Source organism: Salvelinus namaycush, chromosome 7 (genome assembly GCF_016432855.1).
Source record: "Salvelinus namaycush isolate Seneca chromosome 7, SaNama_1.0, whole genome shotgun sequence".
In the NCBI taxonomy this organism is placed as follows: Eukaryota; Metazoa; Chordata; class Actinopteri; order Salmoniformes; family Salmonidae; genus Salvelinus; species Salvelinus namaycush.
Window position 1 is genome coordinate 36,389,965 of NC_052313.1, and position 20,658 is coordinate 36,410,622.

General features: G+C 44.5%; 1 protein-coding gene across 1 annotated transcript in view; it reads right to left on the reverse strand.

The window, feature by feature from the left end:
* Positions 1-20,658, reverse strand: part of mpp7a (membrane protein, palmitoylated 7a (MAGUK p55 subfamily member 7)) — a 192,881-nt gene that overhangs the window by 12,478 nt on the left and 159,745 nt on the right. Inside the window, exons 14-16 of the mRNA XM_038997028.1 lie at positions 12,432-12,525; positions 9,851-9,959; positions 8,013-8,156 (exon numbers count right to left, since the gene is read on the reverse strand). Of these exons, the coding sequence (XP_038852956.1) occupies positions 8,013-8,156; positions 9,851-9,959; positions 12,432-12,525 (347 nt within the window). The remainder of the gene's footprint in view (positions 1-8,012; positions 8,157-9,850; positions 9,960-12,431; positions 12,526-20,658) is intronic.

Below are 20,658 nucleotides of genomic sequence, written 5' to 3' on the forward strand. Positions count from 1 at the left end.
CAAAATATCTCCGGAGAATTTGGTGCATTATGGCGCCGTATTCACAATGTAAAACCACGATTTATACCTATAAATATGCACATTTTCGAACAAAACATAAATGTATTGTATAACATGATGTTATAAGACTGTCATCTGATGAAGTTGTTCAAAGGTTAGTGATTAATTTTATCTCTATTTGTGGGTTTTGTGAAAGCTATGTTTGCGGTGAATAAATGGCGTTGTGTGTTTGGCTATTGTGGTGAGCTAACATAAATATATATTGTGTTTTCGCTGTAAAACATTTTAAAAATCGGACATGTTGGCTGGATTCACAAGATGTTTATCTTTCATTTGCTGTATTGGACTTGTTAATGTGTGGAAGTTAAATATTTCAAAAAAATATTTTTGAATTTCGCGCGCTGCGAAGGAATCGCCTTCGCAGCGGAATGTTGTGGGTGTTCCGCTAGCGGAACCCCGGGGCGAGAAAGGTTAACCATTAGGCTACCCTGCCTCTGAATGTCCAACACTGCCCTCCATTGTATTTGTATTTATTATGGATCCCCATTAGCTGCTTTCCTGGGATCCAGCAAAATTAAGGCTTTTATATACAATTAAAAACATTACATTACAGATTTCACAAAACATTAAGTGTGTGCCCTCAGGCCACTACTCTACTAGCACATATCTACAACACTAAATCTATGTGTACGTATATGTATAGTGCATATGTTATCACGCATGTGTGTGTATGCGTGTGCCTTTGTGTGTCTTTTCACAGTCCCTGCTGTTCCATAAGGTGTATTTTTATCTGTTTAAAAAAAATCTGATTCTACTGCTTGCATCAGTTGCCTGATGTGGAATAGAGTTCCATGTAGTCATGGCTCTATGTAGTACTGTGCACCTCCCATAGTTTGTTCTGTACTTGGGGACTGTGAAGAGACCTCTGGTGGCATGTATTCTGGGGTATGAATGGGTGTCTGAGCTGTGTGCCAATAGTTTAAACAGACAGCTCGGTGCATTCAACATGTCAAATACAAGCAGTGATGAAGTCAATCTCTCCTCTACTTTGAGCCAGGAGAGATTGACATGCATATTATTAATGTTAGCTCTCCATGTACATTTAAGGGCCAGCCGTGCTGCCCTGTTCTGGGCCAATTGTAATTTTCCTAAGTCTCTCTCTCTCTCTCTCTCTCTCTCTTACTGTACAAGGCAGTAAAAATCCGCCCACATTATCTCACAGTCTATTATCTTCTGTGAGAAGACATGATGGTTTTATCATCCTCTGTCTCGGAGGAAGGGAAGAGGTTGAAGAGGGAGCACTAGGATCGTTGGTCTGGGCTGAGAGGAAGTTGAAGCGTCTCAGTGTGTCGGTCCGTCCACCATATATTCCCTCCAGTGATCTGAGGCTGCTGACCCTTGGTAGCCTTCCTCTGTGGTCAGCCCTCAGAAAGCCTAGAACTGCTGGATGTGGACCCAGTGACCCAGGCTACATCCCAAATAGCTCCATATTCCTTATATAGAGCACCCAAAGAGCTCTGGTCAAAGGTAGTAGTGCAGGGAATATGGTTCCATTTGGGAAGCACACTCAGCTACTACTGCCAGCAGCTCTCCAACCCTTTGGACCTTAGACCAGAAACTGGCAGCCATAGAGACCCATTCAATTATTGAATTCTATGCTTGCAGCAGGACAGTGGGGTAGACATGGACAGAACGAGCCCTAGGGATGCTGTGTATGCCGTTTCCATGTCAACCAGTCAGTCGGATGTTCTAGTCGTGTCTGAATCCTGGCTTAGGAAGACCACCAAAAATTCTGAAATCTCCATCCCTAACTACAACATTTTCAGACAAGATAGAATGGCCAAAGGGGGCAATCTATTGCAAAGATAGCCTGCAGAGTTCTGTCCTACTATCCAGGTCTATACCCAAACAATTTGAACTTCTACTTTTAAAAATCCACCTCTCTAAAAACAAGTCTCTCACTGTTGCCGCCTGCTATAGACCACCCTCTGCCCCCAGCTGTGCTCTGGACACCATATGTGAACTGATTGCCCCCCATCCATCTTCAGAGCTCGTGCTGCTAGGCGACCTAAACTGGAACATGCTTAACACCCCAGCCATGCTACAATCTAAGCTTGATGCCCTCAATCTCACACAAATTCTCTGGTTATTTAAAAAAAAAAATGCCTTCCTCACCATCTTAAATATGCATGCCCCATTCAAGAAATTTAGAACCAGGAACAGATATAGCCCTTGGTTCTCTCCAGACCTGACTGCCCTTAACCAACACAAAAACATCCTATGGCGTTCTGCATTAGCATCGAACAGCCCCCGTGATATGCAACTTTTCAGGGAAGCTAGAAACCAATATTCACAGGCAGTTAGAAAAGCCAAGGCTAGCTTTTTCTAGCAGAAATTTTCTCCCTGCAACACAAACTAAAAAAAGTTCTGGGACACTGTAAAGTCCATGGAGAATAAGAACACCGTCACCACCGATAAATCCACTATAATTGAAAATTTCAATAAGCATTTTTCTACGGCTGGCCATGCTTTCCACCTGGCTACCCCTACCCCGGTCAACAGCACTGCACCCCCCACAGCAACGCGCCCAAGCCTTCCCCATTTCTCCTTCTCCCAAATCCAGTCAGCTGATGTTCTGAAAGAGCTGCAAAATCTGGTCCCCTACAAATCAGCCGGGCTAGACAATTTGGACCCTTTCTTTCTAAAATTATCTGCCGAAATTGTTGCAACCCCTATTACTAGCCTGTTCAACCTCTCTTTCGTATCGTCTGAGATTCCCAAAGATTGGAAAGCAGCTGCGGTCATCCCCGTCTTCAAAGGAGGGACACTCTTGACCCAAACTGCTACAGACCTATATCTATCCTACCCTGCCTTTCTAAGGTCTTCGAAAGCCAAGTCAACAAACAGATTACAGACCATTTCGAATCCCACCATACCTTCTCCGCTATGCAATCTGGTTTCAGAGCTGGTCATGGGTGCACCTCAGCCACGCTCAAGGTCCTAAACGATATCTTAACCGCCATCGATAAGAAACAATACTGTGCAGCCGTATTCATTGACCTGGCCAAGGCTTTCGACTCTGTCAATCACCACATACTCATCGGCAGACTCGACAGCCTTGGTTTCTCAAATGATTGCCTCGCCTGGTTCACCAACTACTTCTCTGATAGAGTTCAGTGTGTCAAATCGGAGGGCCTGTTGTCCGGACCTCTGGCAGTCTCTATGGGGGTGCCACAGGGTTCAATTCTTGGACCGACTCTCTTCTCGGTATACATCAATGATGTCGCTCTTGCTGCTGGTGAGTCTCTGATCCACCTCTAAGCAGACGACACCATTCTGTATACTTCTGGCCCTTCTTTGGACACTGTGTTAACAACCCTCCAGACGAGCTTCAATGCCATACAACTCTCCTTCCGTGGCCTCCAATTGCTCTTAAATACAAGTAAAACTAAATGCATGCTCTTCAACCGATCACTGCCTGCACCTGCCCGCCCGTCCAACATCACTACTCTGGACGGTTCTGACTTAGAATATGTGGACAACTACAAATACCTAGATGTCTGGTTAGACTGTAAACTCTCCTTCCAGACTCACATCAAACGTCTCCAATCCAAAGTTAAATCTAGAATTGGCTTCCTATTTCGCAACAAAGCATCCTTCACTCATGCTGCCAAACATACCCTTGTAAAACTGACCATCCTACCAATCCTCGACTTCGGCGATGTCATTTACAAAATAGCCTCCAATACCCTACTCAATAAATTGGATGCAGTCTATCGCAGTGCCATCCGTTTCGTCACCAAAGCCCCATATACTACCCACCACTACGACCTGTACGCTCTCGTTGGCTGGCCCTCGCTTCATACTCGTCGCCAAACCCACTGGCTCCAGGTCATCTACAAGACCCTGCAAGACCCTTATCTCAGCTCGCTGGTCACCATAGCAGCACCCACCTGTAGCACGCGCTCCAGCAGGTATATCTCTCTGGTCACCCCCAAAACCAATTCTTCCTTTGGCCGCCTCTCCTTCCAGTTCTCTGCTGCCAATGACTGGAACGAACTACAAAAATCTCTGAAACTGGAAACACTTATCTCCCTCACTAGCTTTAAGCACCAGCTGTCAGAGCAGCTCACAGATTACTGCACCTGTACATAGCCCATCTATAATTTAGCCCAAACAACTACCTCTCCCCCTACTGTATTTATTTATTTTTGCTCCTTTGCCCCCCAATATTTCTATATCTCTACTTTGCACATTCTTCCACTACAAATCGACCATTCCAGTGTTTACTTGCTATATTGTATTTACTTCGCCACCATGGCCTTTTTTTGCCTTTACCTCCCTTATCTCACCTCATTTGCTCACATTGTATATAGACTTATTTTTCTACTGTATTATTGACTGTATGTTTGTTTTACTCCATGTGTAACTCTGTGTTGTTGTATGTGTCGAACTGCTTTGCTTTATCTTGGCCAGGTCGCAATTGTAAATGAGAACTTGTTCTAAACTTGCCTACCGGGTTAAATAAAGGTGAAATAAATAAAATAAATAAAAATTGTCCATGCCATGCCATGTCTCCCTCTCTATGATCATAGCAGGCCAGGTAAGGGTGACCGTTTTACATTATGGGAAGAGAAGGAGAGAAAGAAAGAAAACAAGAACAAGAGAGAGACAGACAGACCAATATGGACAGAAAGAGAGAGGAAGAGAGAGATAGGGACAGAAAGACAGAGGGAAAGAGAGAGAGAAAGACAAAGAAAGAGAGAGAAAGAGAGAAAACCAGAGACAGAGACGAAGAAAACGAAAGAGACAGAGAGAGAAACAGACACCAAGAAAGAAACAGAGACCAAGAAAGAGACAGAGATCTCAAAGTCAGAGCCAGCATCAGGTCTCATCCCTCTCTTCAGTCTCCTCTCAGTTCTGGCCATCAGCAGGAGTTCTTGGCCATCCCCTCGGCCCTCAACGGAAAATCTGCTTTTATTCATATACATAAAATGCACCTGCCATATGTATTAAAATGACATAAAATATCAAAAACGATCTGGTTCGGCAAAGAGGTCCCCGATTTACTCTGAAAGAAGACAGAATGTCATTGCTTTGGCTAGAGGGAAAGGTAAGATACCCTATCTCATGATCCCTTTACTTATTATACTGCTATTACTAGGAATAGGAATTTGGACATATTCATTACCATATTACAGTATATATCTGATTATATCAGAAATGTTGGGGCTCATATTAAGTGTCAGACACATTTAAAAACAGATATGAATGTATTACAGGTTAAACAATAGAGCAGTATACAGCTCTGTTAAAACAATGAAAAGTCTGTTCTCCAGAAGTCTGGATGGGACAATGGATTATTCTAACAGACCAGAGCTGCTGCCTCTAGCATTCTCACTGAAATAAATACAGCAGGACGAGAATAAAATACCGCTGTGACATTTTCACCAAACAAGGTTTTTCTTTCTTTCTTTAATAGCTGGGATCTGATGGTTTAAAACTCGGCCTGTCAATCTCTATAAAGGTTTACAGAAAGGACTTTGGCAACTGGACATATTCCAACCAGGTAACAAAAAGAAACGTTGAGGTTGTATTTATGTTACCTGAGAGAACTATAGATCTAATAAAGGTATTATAGTCCAGAGCAAGTCTCAAAAGTCTGCCGTCTCTGACAACTAGCGCTTACTGTTCATAGGAGTCACACTGAGAGCAGAGAGAGACTTTCACCCAAAAGTCATACAACGGCATGGCCTTTGACCTCTGACATCTTTCTGTCTGACCTCTCACCCCGCAGGATGGTCATCATCGTGTGTGATGGCACTGCTTACCTACGGCCTCGGCACTAACCTTTACACCTTAATATCTGAGAGCCTGACAAAGATTTTCTTTTTTCTTATTGAGATAAAAAGAAAAACATATCAGAGATCTCAGAGATGTTGTCAGTAAATGACTGGGATGTGGTCAGACTGACTTGAATACAGTATTTCAGTGCGGTGATTCGTTGAATGTGTGTAATCATTTCATGCTTTATGGATGACTTTAAGAATAGCTGCTGAGCCTCTGACATGTTTAAAATAGTGACGGTACATCTCAGTGACGGCTCAATGAAGGATGTTTTGAGTTAGAGCTGACCTGCTGTGTGCGACCCTGTCCTTTTCCAGAGCCCTGCTGTGCTTTGCTGCGCTGTGTGTTGCGTTAGGTCATGGTGAACACACAGAGAGGTGTGTGTGGAGTAACACCTCAGAGTGGGTCTGAGGTTGTGTTCCAGATGGCTCCCTATTCCCTTTATAGTGCACTATGTTTAACCAGGACCCATAGAGCTCTGGTCCAAAGTTGTGCACTATATAGGAAATAGGGTACCCATAGGGCCCTGGTCAAAAGTAGTGCACTATAAAGGGAATAGGGTACCCATAGGGCTCTGGTCAAAAGTAGTGCACTATAAAGGGAAAATATAGGGTGCCATTTGGGATGCAGCCCAGACAGCGGGCACCGTTAACATGGCTGTTATGACGTGGAGGGAAATGGAGGGAAATTCAGCGCTCACTTAGAAGCTCTACAACCTTTTCTTACCTGTCACTCGGCCCACGTTCCCACGGCTCTGGTTTGAGGCGTCTTTACCATTCGGCCATCAGATGAGCCACCAGCCAATCTGATCTGCACCTCCGGCCGCCCGGCCTACACACACCTACTTCCCCCTCCTCCTCTACCCGCCCCTCTCACAGCCCTGTTTGACGGCGACCTTCCGCACTGGCTTGTGGAAAGCCTCCACACCTCCAACATCACAGCCAGACTCTCTCTCCCTCTTTCTCCCTCCTCTCCTCTCCTCTCTCATTCTCATTATTTCACCTCCCCTCCCCCTCTTCTCTGTCTCTCTATCCCCCCTCCCCTTCTCTCCTCATCGGCCCAGCTTGTGGCTGTGACCAGGGCTATGGTCCGTAGCGTGGCCCCACGTAGGGAGAGACGACCTGACGGGGGCTGGGAAAGCCATCAGCCACCACTACGGCAATACGCTTCAGGCTAATTGGTTTCATGTGGGGTCCGGCTGTGAGTTGTGACCGGCTGGTGTGCAAAGGTGTGTAACACACACACATGCACGCAGGTATCCAGACACGCACCCACAAGCAGACGCATGCACGCACACACGCACACGCACACGCACACACACACACACACACACACACACACACACACACACACACACACACACACACACACACACACTAGCCTGCAGCAGAAAAGTGTGTGTAGTAAAGATGACATCACCACTACCACAGCTAGCTCCCCCAGAGCCCCAGATGGTCTCTGTTATTCCTTTAGGTGGGCTTCAGGGAGGAATAAACTGCTAGGGTCTCTGATAACCTCCCTCTTGTTAACCAGCAGCGAGGCCATGTGGTACTCTAACACTGCTGGATCACCTTTGATCCCACCTTATAACGTCACATTTATGAGGCTTCCGAGTGGTGCAGCAGTCTAAGGTACTGCATCTCAGTGCTAGAGGCATCACTACAGACCCTGGTTTGATTCCAGGCTGTTTCACAACCGGCTGTGATTGGGAGTCCCTTAGAACTGCGCACAATTGCCCCAGTGTCGTCCGGGTTAGGGTTTGGCCGGGGTAGGCCGTCACTGTAAATAAGAATTTGTTCTTAACTGACTTGCCAAGTTAAATAAAGGTAAAATATATATATATACACATTAAACACACACATGGACGTACACACACCACGTCACTTTTACAGAAGAGGTTTGAGTGGGGAGTGTGCTTAGAATGCAATTAACCACCCATTCTGTGAATTTTTTAACGTTTTTTTTAAGTTTGAAAAAAAAGTTGTTATTCTAAAACACTGCCTGTTTTACTGGAGTGTTTTACTTTAAACTTTAAAGTTTGTTTCAAGGCTTCTCTGTCACTGTGCCATTTTGTGAAACATTTAAAGGTTTCTTCTCTTGGCAAGGAGAAAAGGCTTCTCTTGATAATATGAAAAGATTTCAAAGTTTATGTTGATGTGTCTTACCGAGAATGGCTTGGCTGATCCCTTGTCGTCCTTGCCTGAGATGACCTTAGCGTTCCTTCTGGTCTCCCGCAGGCGCTCGATGGGCGGCGGCTTCACAAACACCACATAGGGTTTAAACTCTGCCGTCCTCAAGTGCTTTATCATCTGCAACACACAGAGGAGAGAGAAACAAATGCAGTAAGAAAAAGGAACTATTGATTTATTTAGGTGTAAAACAACTCATACAGTTTTAAATAATTTAAAAGTACAAAGAATCCCAGAGGATGACACATGAAAGCGTTAAATACACTTATGTCCAAAGTGATCCTCGACCAAGGAAGGTGCTCAAACAACGAGGACCTCGGTCCTCCCAACACATTAGTCAGGGGAGTAGAGGATACGACTGGGTCTTGTTGATCTATCTGGAGATATCACATTGTGAACGAGTGAAATTAGTCACAGATCTCAGTCTGTCTAGCAAGTCTGTCCCAGCACTGAGGCGATGAAACATTACAAGGCTGGGTCGCGTTGACACGTAGCATGCAGCGTGTGTGTGTGTGTGTGTACTGAACCGCAGCAGAGTGGAGTGTTAACCAGCGCTGGTCTGCTTCCTCTCTCGCTGTGTTCTGGGAAGCGGGTCCAAAACCCCAGGCCGATACAAAGGTTGTGCCCCAAATGGCACTCTATACCCTATCTAGAGCACTACTTTTGATCATAGGGCCCTGGTCAAAAGTAGTGCACTAAACAGGCAAAAGTGTGTCATTTGGGACGAAACCCGAAGACATGAGCGAAAGACTACCATTCGTCTCCATCACAGAGAGAGGAGAGCAGAGGAGATGAGGAAAGTAAAAGCTTTCATCAGGAGCTCAGACAGTCAGCAGGGGACCAGACAACATCACTCGCTCTGCAACACTGCTCTGATATGAAACTCATGTGATCGACTACTGAGCGGGGTAAAGAGCCAGAATGGAGCACGCACACACACAGACCAGTACTACTCAACACGCTGGCACGAGTGCACACAGATCCACACAGATCCACACACACACACAGACCAGTACTACTCAACACGCTGGCACGAGTGCACACAGATCCACACACACACACAGCAGGGGCTACCGAGGGGCTCTGTCAACAGCTTTCTACTTGGTCAGGGAGAGACGGTTTGAAAACATGCCAGCAATCTATGTAATCTATATAATAGTGTATTTCTGCCCGTGAATCATTATCTACTCAGATTTAACAAACAGAGGAAGCCTTTGAGGCAGAGGCATGTCTGAGTATGTGAGTGTGTGTAAGAGAGTTAGGGTTGGGGCAGGGTGCTAGACCTGGCCTGGGATAATAGGATTTTAGCCCCGGTGGCTTGTGGGGACTCAGCGACATACAGGCTACTTATGAGAGGCTGATCGCACCACCCAGACACATAAGCCAAAGAGGAAATCTTCAAATAAGGAAAATTACCGGTAATTGCTGCTAAAAATGCCAATTTAAGCCGGGTTTGGTTGGTAACCCAGTAAGCAGTCAAGGCCTCTGGAAAGCCGGCACTGCCTCTGAAGCCCTCTGAAGGATGAGATTCCTCTAGGAGATAGGCAGTGAGTGTGCCAAAGGGATATAAATATAGAGGAGAGAAGGATAGAGGGACGAAGGGAGGGATGGAAAGACATAGGGAGGGAAAATGAAGGGTAGAGTGGAAGAGCAGAGGGAAGGCAAGGTTGTGTCGGCAACTTGTGTCACTGACATGACACAGAGGATGGAGGGAGTGAACGTGAAGGGTAGAGTACAGGCAAAGAATGAAGGCATGGAGGGTAGAGGGAAAGTAAGGGAAGGATGTATGTGTGTCGGGGACTTGTGTGACTCACATGAGGCTGAGCGTCCAGCAGGCACACCTTGTTCTTGGACAGGACAGAATGCACAGAGTCCAGACTGGTCCCATAGTAGTTCCCGTTATACTCACCATGCTCTACGAATCTACAGAGAGAGCAGGAGGGAGGGGTAGAGAGAGCAGGAGGGAAGGGTAGAGAGAGCAGGAGGGAGGGGTAGAGAGAGCAGGAGGGAGGGTAGAGAGAGTGGGGGTAGAGAAAGAGAGAGAGAGAGAGAGAGAGAGAGAGAGAGAGAGAGAGAGAGAGAGAGAGAGAGAGAGAGAGTAGATTAGAACAACTTTAATGTCTTAAAAGATGCAATTAATTTTGTAGCACACAAATCCACACAGAGACAGAGAGGGAAAGTCATATAGAGAGAGGGATGAGGGGAGTGAAAAAGCAGAATAGCGGAACAGTTAGTAAAGGTTTCACTAAAGTCATTTAGAAGTACAGGCTGGGATTAACATTAAGATTAATGTAAAATAAAACCAATTTATTGTTCACCTACCATGAGGACTAACATACTGTATTATAATCTCATTCTAAGGCACTTCAGTTCACTCCTTTCTTATTTATATATACTATCCAAACACATATGTGCAGCATACGCACACACAGGCACAGGCGCACACACAATTCTGACCGAGATTCCGTTCAGAACAAGGATATTATAAAAGCCTGCAGTAGCGCAGTACCGCAACCACTGACAGATCGTCAGATAGCATTTTTTGTACAACACCAATCCAAACCATTTTGGCACAATAATCCTTTATACTGTATACTCTTCTATGTTACACTTTAAATCAGTAACACCTGTTTGTTTAAAGTGTAAAGAAGGTGAATGCCAGGAGCGTGTGTTTGTATGTGTGTGTGTTTGTATGTGTGTGTTTGTATGTGTGTGTGCCTCACTAAACCTGGGCTTCAAGAGAGAAGCAGTGGAAGAAGGCAAACAAACAGTTTTCCACCGCCTAATCGCTCTGCTTCAAACTGATCACTGTCATAAAACACCCCGCCACTGAGGGTTTTTAGAGGAGAAGAGAGACAGAGGAAGAAAAGAAAGACAGAAGTCTCTAAAAACAAGACAGTGTGTGTGTCGTGTGCATTGGTAGACTTTGAGTGCATTCCAAATGGCCCCTTAGTCCCTATACAGTGCACTACTTTTGACCAGGGCCCATATGGCTCTGGTCAAAAGTAGGGCACCATGTAAGGAATAGGATACCATTTGGGATGCACACTCAGACTGGTCCTGATGATCATTGGGCTGAATGTCTGTATTACTGTACTTAAATCCATGTAAAACACAATTTATAGTAATTGCACCCAGTAAGAACATTTTATTCAGCTTCAGAAAAGGAGCCTGTAGTCTAACAAGCTCTTACTGTATATTTGTTTATGGGAAATTCATTTAAAAGGCATACAGTAGCCTATGTTTAAAAAGGCATGCCATAGCCATACACTGCATAGGCTATACTGTTTGTTGCTGCTATATAAATTGGGAGAGCTACTGTGGACAAGCTAGCATGCCAGGAGAGGTTCAGCTAAATTGGGACTGTATGGATGCTATCCATTTTTAGCAGGGAACAGGGCTTTCCTTGGGAACGTTACACCCACTTTCACGCGCCACTACCGACTGTGGCCAATTTCTCAAGGAGGTTTTCCCTACTGGCACTTAGAGAGAGAGAGCGTCTGTGTGTGTGTGTGTGTGTGTGTGCACATTGTTCTGATTGCATGCGACGAGGCGCAACGTAAACAAGTCCATCTCACTCTTCTCCTCTCTCCAGCGCCTTATAATTTGTGTCTGTCAGCTGATATGTGTGTGTATGTGGAGTGTCCCGAGTGTTGCAGCCACATCGCAGTCTCCCCATTTACCCCTGACTCTAAACTCCGCGAAAAACATCCCATGCCGTGCCCCATCACCAACCACAGCTGAACCAGCCCTAAAAATACAACAACCCAACCTGGTCCCAGCCTCCCTCTGCCCCAGCCATCCTGTTGTGTTGTGTGTGTATGTGTGCGTGTGTTCTACTGTGTATGTCATGTGTTTTTGGGGGGCGAGAAGGGCGGGAAGGCATCCATTACTAAGGATGACGATTTCGGTTTCAATTTGTCCACCGCATAATGTTAGAGCGGCTCCCGGGTGTCAGTGTCGGAAACGGGGCCCGGGGGCACCTCAAAGAAACACACACACACACAGGGCAGAAAGAGGCCCACTGTGACCTTGGGGCTCTTGTAAAGGGTGGCTTTGTTACAAAGTACCACCTCACACTCAGAGAAGGAGAGCCATAGGGGAGAGCACTGGTCTATTTACAGAGAACCCTGCTCACGTCAGCTGAATTCCTTCCCCAGGCTGTCTCTCACGGTTACAGTTACACTGCCCCTAGTGGCGAAGGAGGAGATGTCAGAATTTGGTTGATTCCAAAACGAAATACTGAGATCTCAAATATATGAGTTATAGTTACATTACAGTTGTAGTGCCTGTGGGAATGGAAGGATGCGGATAGTATGTATTTGAGATTAGTATTGTATTAGAGATGAGATTAGTGCTGGTTATAGATGTCTGCTTCTTAAAGCCGCTTCTTACTTGTTGTTTTGGATGTCCGTCTCAAATATATTTTTGGAGATGAAGTGATACTCCACCCCGTCAATCTCCTGGTTTCTCTTCGGCCGGCTGGTGTCTGTAGTACACGGAGAGAGGAGAGGGGGGTGGAGGGGGAGAGTGAGATAGAAAGAAAGATGGTGAGAGAGAGAGAGGATGGTGAGAGATACATCACTACTAATCCAGACATTCTGAGTCATAGTTCTAACATGAATCGTTCTTTATTACCATCCCAGTAATAAGTCAGTAGTGTACACACATGCACGCACACAAACAGACAAGCACACACAAGCATGCACAGACAGGAGCAGTTCCATTAAACGGAGACTGAGAGGGTAATGTAATTGAGTTGGGTAACTCTCATTAAGATCAGTTCCGACATTTACTTCCCTATAAACCTCTGCCATTAAAAGTGTGACACGTGGAGGGAGCGCGAACGGCAGCACTGTGCATGTGCATGTGTATGTGAGAGCAGCTAGGACTGGCCCGGTTCCAGTGGATGTGAGAGTTGCGAGAGGTCCCTCTGTGCCGTCTTTGGACGTTGAACCGCCTCTTGTTTAATGAGAGCTACAGGGGTCAGAGGTCAACTCCGTTACACTCCTCAGACAAATTGTCTGCACGCTCCAACCAGCTCCAAAACAAACTATTAAACTTTTATCACCGTTCCTGCAACCGCCACACCAGGTTAACCGTTTTTTCCTCCTTTTTTTATAATTTGGCATGTGCCTGAGATGTGGTCCTTTCTGGGATGTGTCCTCAGTCATCGGAACAGAGTGGAGGGACAGGGACTAACGTGTTCTTTTTCGATACTGTATGTTGTTATGTGAGTGGCCAGTAGAGTTCACGGACGAACACCTATACTACCGGTCAAAAGTTTTAGAACACCTACTCATTCAAGGGTTTTTCTTTATTTTTACTATTTTCTACATTGTAGAATAATAGTGAAGACATCAAAACTATGAAATAACACATATGGAATCATGTAGTAACCAAAAAAGTGTTAAACAAATCTAAATATATTTTATATTTGAGATTCTTCAAAGTAGCCACCCTTTACCTTGATGACAGCTTTGCACATTCTTGCCATTCTCTCAACCAGCTTCATGTGGAATGCATTTTAATTAACAGGTGTGCCTTCTTAAAAGTTAATTTGTCTAATTTCTTTCCTTCTTAATGCGTTTGAGCCATCAGTTGTGTTGTGACAAGGTAGGGGGGTGTACAGAAGATGGTATTTTACCAAATAGGGCTAAGTCCATATTATGGCAAGAACAGATCAAATAAGCAAAGAGAAATGACAGTCCATTATTACTTTAAGACATGAAGGTCAGTCAATACAGTAAATGTAAGAACTTTGAAAGTCTCTTCAATGTGGTCGCAAAAACAATCAAGCGCTATGATGAAAATGGCTATCATGAGAACCGCCACAGGAATGGAAGACCCAGAGTTACCTCTGCTGAGGATAAGTTAATTAGAGTTACCAGCCTCAGAAATTGCAGCCCAAATAAATACTTCAGAGTTTAAGTAACAGACACATCTCAACATCAACTGTTCAGAGGAATCAGGCCTTTATGGTCGAATTGCTGCAAAGAAACCACTACTAAAGGACACCAATAATAAGAAGAGACTTGCTTGGGCCAAGAAACACGAGCAATGGACATTAGACCGGTGGAAATGTGTCCTTTGGTCTGGAGTCCAAATTGGAGATTTTTTTGGTTCCAACCGCCGTGTCTTTGTGAGAAGCGGTGTGGGTGAACGGATGATCTCCGCATCTGTATTTCCCACCGTAAAGCATGGAGGAGGAGGTGTTATGGTGTGGGGGTGCTTTGCTGGTGACACTGTGTGATTTATTTAGAAATCAAGGCACACTTAACCAGCATGGCTACCACAGCATTCTGCAGCGATACGCCATCCCATCTGGTTTGGGCTTAGTGGGACTATCATTTGTTTTTCAACAGGACAATGACCCAACACACCTCCAGGCTGTGTAAGGGCTATTTGACCAAGGAGAGTGATGAGTGCTGCATCAGATGACCTGGCCTCCACAATCCCCCAACCTCAACCAAATTGAGATGGTTAGGGATGAGTCGGACCGCAGAGTGAAGGAAAAGCAGCCAACAAGTGCTCAGCATATGTGGGAATTCCCTCAATACTGTTGGAAAAGCATTCCAGGTGAAACTGGTTGAGAGAATGCCAAGAGTGTGCAAAGCTGTCATCAAGGTAAAGGGTGGCTACTTTGAAGAATCTCAAACATAAAATATATTTAGCTTTGTTTAAAAAAATGTTGGTTACTACATGATTTGTGTTATTTCATAGTTTTGCTGTCTTCACTATTATTCTACAATGTAGAAAATAGTCAAGATGAAGAAAAACCCTTGAATGAGTAGGTGTTCTAAAACTTTTGACCGGTAGTGTACGTGATTTACTAGATCTGTTGCTCAGTTTGAAAACGGTAAATCGATCGTTCCCAAAAGAGACAAGAGGAAGAACTAGACTCAAATAATCAAGTACTCATCAACAAACTAGGCTTACAACTTCAGTAACAGATGGAAAAAAACAACGAGGCCAGACCATCGTAAGATAACATATTTATGCCTCCAAAGCCGTGATGAGTAGTACACACTCACTGGCATAGCGCAATTTCTCGGGACACCTGCAAAGTAGGAGTTTGCCCCCTCCCCTATCTAAAAGCCACTCAAAGTATAGACTACTGATCGCTGTCCATGGTTTTGAAATTGTGACGTCTACGCGGATGCCTATCGATAGGCTATCAGATGATGTGGTGCTAGTGCTTGTACTGTAGTAGCCTATTGCTTTGCTTTAATGGATACATTTTTGGTCCACATTTTGTAGGCTTCAGCTTGGTTTTCTGGGAGAGGGGAGGAGAAGGGCCAGCTACAGGAACTGTCAATATTCTCGAGGGTAGGAAGAAGAGGAGGAGCAAGGCCACTGTCATTGCCGGGCCTGGACAGTGAGGCCTCTGTCAGGACTGGGAGTCAGCTAGTGCTAGCTGCTGCATAAGTAGGCCCACTAGCTTACACATGTGATGGTGTTTCATGAGTAGAGGACGAGGTGGTAGCTTTGCTGATCTTCAGCAATTTGGCACGAGCTTAAACAAATAAAGCTTTTTTGCTGCATTTTTGTGCACCACTTGGTCTTGCCTTTAGTTCATCCATCTTGAATAATGCACTCACTCTCCATTCGAGTCCGACCTCATTCACCTAACTTTTTTTTAAACTTTAAAGCCAATTAGGTAAGTTGGCCGAGGCGGGCTGCCACCGGCGCCGCTGAGAAATAGGCTAATTAGATGCATGAAAACAATATTGTCTGTCTGACTTGCCTACTACCCCTGCATACTGAACAAAAATATATGTAAAGTGTTGGTCCCATGATTCATGAAATAAAAGATCACAGAAATGTTCCATACACACAAAAAGCTTATTTCTCTCAAATGTTTTGCAGAAATTTGTTTACATCCCTTTTAGTGAGCATTTCTCTTTTGCCATGATAATCTATTCGCCTGACAGGTGTGGCATATCAAGAAACGGACTAAACAGCATGACCATTACACAGGTGCACCTTGTGCTGGGTATAATAAAAAGCCACTCTAAAATGTGTAGTTTTTGTCACACAACACAATGCCAGAGATGTCTCAAGTTTTGAGGGAGCGTGCATTTCGGATGCTGACTGCAGAAATGTCCACCAGAGCTGTTGCCAGTGGAAGTAGGACCCTCCACCTTGCATAGGGCATCGCAGCTGGTATAGCTGCCAGCAAAACAGTTTACCTCCAACTGCTGCTTCACTGCTCATATCCTATCATTATATTATATTATTAAATCACTGTAACGATTCTCCTCTTCGTCTGACGAGGAGTAAGAAGGATCGGACCAATGTGCAGCGTGGTAAGTGTCCATTTTAATTTATTAAAACTGAACACTAAAAAAAATACAAAATAACAAAGTGAATGATACAAAGGAAAATCGAAACAGTCCCGAAAGGTGCAAACACATAACAGGAAACAATCACCCACAACACACAATGAAAAACAGGCTACCTAAATATGGCTCCCAATCAGAGACAATGACTGACACCTGCCTCTGATTGAGAACCATACTAGGCCAAACACATAGAAATCTAACAACAGAACAAAACATAGAAAAACAACATAGAATGCCCACTCCAACTCACGCCCTGACCAAACTAAAATAAAGACATAAAAAAGGAACTAAGGTCAGAACGTGACAATCACACACTAAACACAGATGAGGGGAAACTACAAAACCTTAAGAGGGACAAACAAACAGCACATCTCACAAACACAGAATAGTGCCAGTTCAGCCTCTTAAGAATGGAAGAGGGCGAGGTTAGTTTGTGAGACAGAGCTGAGGGACTCTCAGCACGGTCAGTTGGTGAGTCTCTTATCACTTGGTTTTCTCCTCAGAGTAGTCGTTTTAGAGAATTTGGCAGTATGTCAAACCGGTCCCACAACCACAGACCACGTGTAACCACGCCAGCCCAGGACCTCCACATCCTGATTATTCACCTGCGGGATGACTCGTGACTTGACTTGGACTTGAGCCTTATGACTCGGCCTGACTTGATACCCTTCCCAAGCCCAAATATTAAAAATGATGCTATTAAAAAAAGTGTGCAGCCCATCAATTCTTCATTTAACAGATTACATTTTGAATTGGACAGCAGCCAATCAAATTGTGCCAGCTGAGAAAAAGTTGTGCGAGGCAGTGTGTGGCAGTGCAGAGGAACGTCGGCTGGTGAATTCAGATGGAGCCCTTGGAAAGATGATACCCAAAATTAATAGAATATTAATATAAAGACAACGCTGTATCAAAAAACAGATTGCAACTTGCAAAACATGCCGGAAGAAAATTACAGACAGAGGCGCAACAATTTCCAACTTTGTTCGACATTTGAAGCTGCACAATGAACGGTAAGTCGTGGCTAATATAGCCGACAGCTATATATTTTATTACTTCACTAATGTATCATGTAGGCTAACGTAACGTTAAATCAATGAGCCTCCACACAGTCAGTTTGTGCGGGAACGTGATCATTGCACCCAAGATTGAGCTACAACTGGCTAGGCAGTTGGTAGCCTAAATCCTGCCTGATGTTCCTAAAACAAGGTTGGGCGATTGTGTACAAGCCTACATTGCCCGATTGCGCCCCATAGCGATCCTCGATAGTCAATCACTATTGGGGGGTCTTTCTCATGGCTACCCATGTATTTTCATCGAAATATAACATTTATTTGGAAAGTAATAAATATATAGATATTTTTAAAAGCATTCATGATTTGCGTAAATGTAATATACAAACTATTACTCTTGTTAAAAAATATGAAATGGTATTACATTTGGTGAAGAGCACATTATGACTTGTTTAAGACTCGAAACTCAAAGTTTAGGACTTGAGACTTGCCTGTCTTGACTTGGGACTTGAGTGCGATGACTTGGTCCCACCTCTGGTCACCAGACATGTCACCCATTGAGCATGTTTGGGATGCTCTAGATTGACGTGCACGACATCGTGTTCCAGTTCCCGCCAATATCCAGCAACTTCGCACAGCCATTGAAGACAGGCCACAATCAACAGCCTGATCACCTCTATGCGAAGGAAATGTGCCGCGAAGCATAAGGCATAAGGTGATCACACCAGATACTGACTGGTTTTCTGATCCATGCCCCTACTTTAAAAAATATATATTTATGACCAACATATACATATCTCTATTCCCAGTCATGTGAAATCCATATATTTGGGCCTAATGATTTTATTTAGATTGACAGATTTCCTTATATGAACTGAACTCAGTATAACCTTTGAAATTGTTGCATGTTACTTTTATATTTTTGTTTAGTGTCGATTGGACAATACAAACACTTTACTTGCTACGTGGAAATTAAGAGGGTTACTGTCAAAATGATTTATTAAAATAAATAATCAAATATAGACATTGGTGTGAGATGACGGGCTCATGGGCCCCCAGAGCTCATGGGCCCCCCTGCCTTGCGTGGGCTGCAGGGGCTTCCACTACGCCATTGTTTTCAGTACATATAGACAAAATGAATCCATATTATTTACCATCTGCTCAGTGGCATAGGAAATATTTATGGTGCAACAAAGGAATCTGAAATGAATTTCATTCCCCAATCATGGAAAATATCTGTCAGTGACTCTGGCCTCAAATCAAAATGTTTAACCCCTATCCTAATGGCTTATTGCAATCATTTTAGTGTTTCTGACTGGCTGGTTTACATTTGACATACACAGGGAGGGAAGAAAAAGCCTTCACTTCAGAAATACGTCGTTTTTTTTATTAACAAAAGGGGGTAGCGGCAAGTGTTAAATATATCCATCTGTAGTCTGTACGTTGGCAGTGATCAAATAAAAAGGGGGAAAATAGATACTTTCCGAGACCCTTTCCCTCTCAATGAAACACAGAGGTCTAGTACACTATATGTCATCATCTATAAGGGGTTAGACTATGTCTGGGGTCTATTAGACATACAACCATGGGTCACATTTGTGAACAATTAACAGCAGGAATTATGGGGAAAAGAGTGACTGTGATGGGATTTTAATACCAGTGACATTTCAAGTGTCAGACGTAGAATGGGACACATCCATTATGCCACGCTGCATGTTACAATCATGGCAATTAATATCAACAGTTTCCCTTTTTCCTCTCCTCCTCGCACATTTGCCAGCTAGCCTGCAGTAAATATGCAATTACTCAGCTTAACTGCATAAATCAAACCAATTCATTTGTTCTAACATGTTGGCCTTGGTTAGGGCTTGTGGGCTCATAAATAGTTTTTTGCTCCTCTATGCTGAAAAAAAACCTAGAAAAAGTTAAAAACTCAGCGTTGGCAGCGGTGTGAGTCAAAGTCACAAGCATTATAGTGCTGGATGGTGTCCAGAATTATGGCAAGCTGTCATTTTATTCTTATAGATGGAGGGAGGGGGATAGATGGAGGGAGAGGGGGATAGAGGGTAGGGAGCATGGTCGGGGAGAGAGAGTTGGAGGTGGAGAGTGGGGAGGGAGAGGAGAGAGAGAGGGGAAGGGAGTACAGTGGTGGTGCCAAAACATGAGGCAGTGGAATGGCATTTCTTCAGGAGGTAGAAAATAAAGCACTGTTTCCTCCATCACTCTCTGCTTGTCATACGGGCTGCGAAAAACAGACAATTACACAGTCAGGAGGAGAACCACTCCACTCGCCTGGGTCGGAGAGTGTGTGTGTGAGCGAGAGTGTGTGTGTGTGAGAGAGAGTGTATGTGGCTGTCTGGAGGACTGGGGCCTTGAGACGTACAGTCCCCCAGCCTGAGAGCAACGCCTTGGCGTTAGTCACCCCCAGACAGCGCAGTGTGTGTGAGTGTGTGTGTGTGAGAGAGAGAGAGAGAGTGTGTGTGTCTGTCTGGAGGCCTGGGGCCTTGAGACGCACAGTCCCCCAGCCTGAGAGCAACGCCTTGGCATTAGTCACCCCCAGACACCTCAGTGTGTATGAGTGTGTCTGTACGTGAGTGTGTGTGCCTCCGTGCATGGGTCTATGGACCTTCACCCTTAACAACCACAAAGGCGAAAACCAAATTGGCAGCAGAACGCTAAAACCCCTTCATCCAGGGTGATTGTCCGAGTTCTTACCAGTTTAAAAATCACAGGGGACATTTGGCCTCAGTTTAGAATCTAATCTGGCACACTGTACGTTCAGTGTACACTACCAGTCATTGTGTATGAGGGTTCAGCTCACTGTGGGAGTGTCCGTCCAAAATGGCACCCTATTCCCTATACACTGAGTGTACAAATCATTAGGAACACCTTCCTAATATTGATTGCACCCCCTTTTGCCCTCAGAACAGCTTCAATTAGTTGGGGCATGGAATACAAGGTGTCGAAAGCTATGTTGACTCCAACAGTTGTGTCAAGTTAGCTGGATGTCCTTTTGGTGGTGGACCATTCTTGATACACATGGGAAACAGTTGAGCATGAAAAACCTGGCGGCGTTGCAGTTCTTGACACACTTAAACCGGTGCAACTGGCACTTAAATATTTTGTATTCCCCATTCACCCTCTGAATGGCACATATACACAATCCATGTCACACTTGTCTCAAGGCTGACACATCTTTCTTTAACCTGTCTCCTCCCCTTCATCTACACTGATGAAAGTGGATTCAACAGGTGACATCAATAAGGG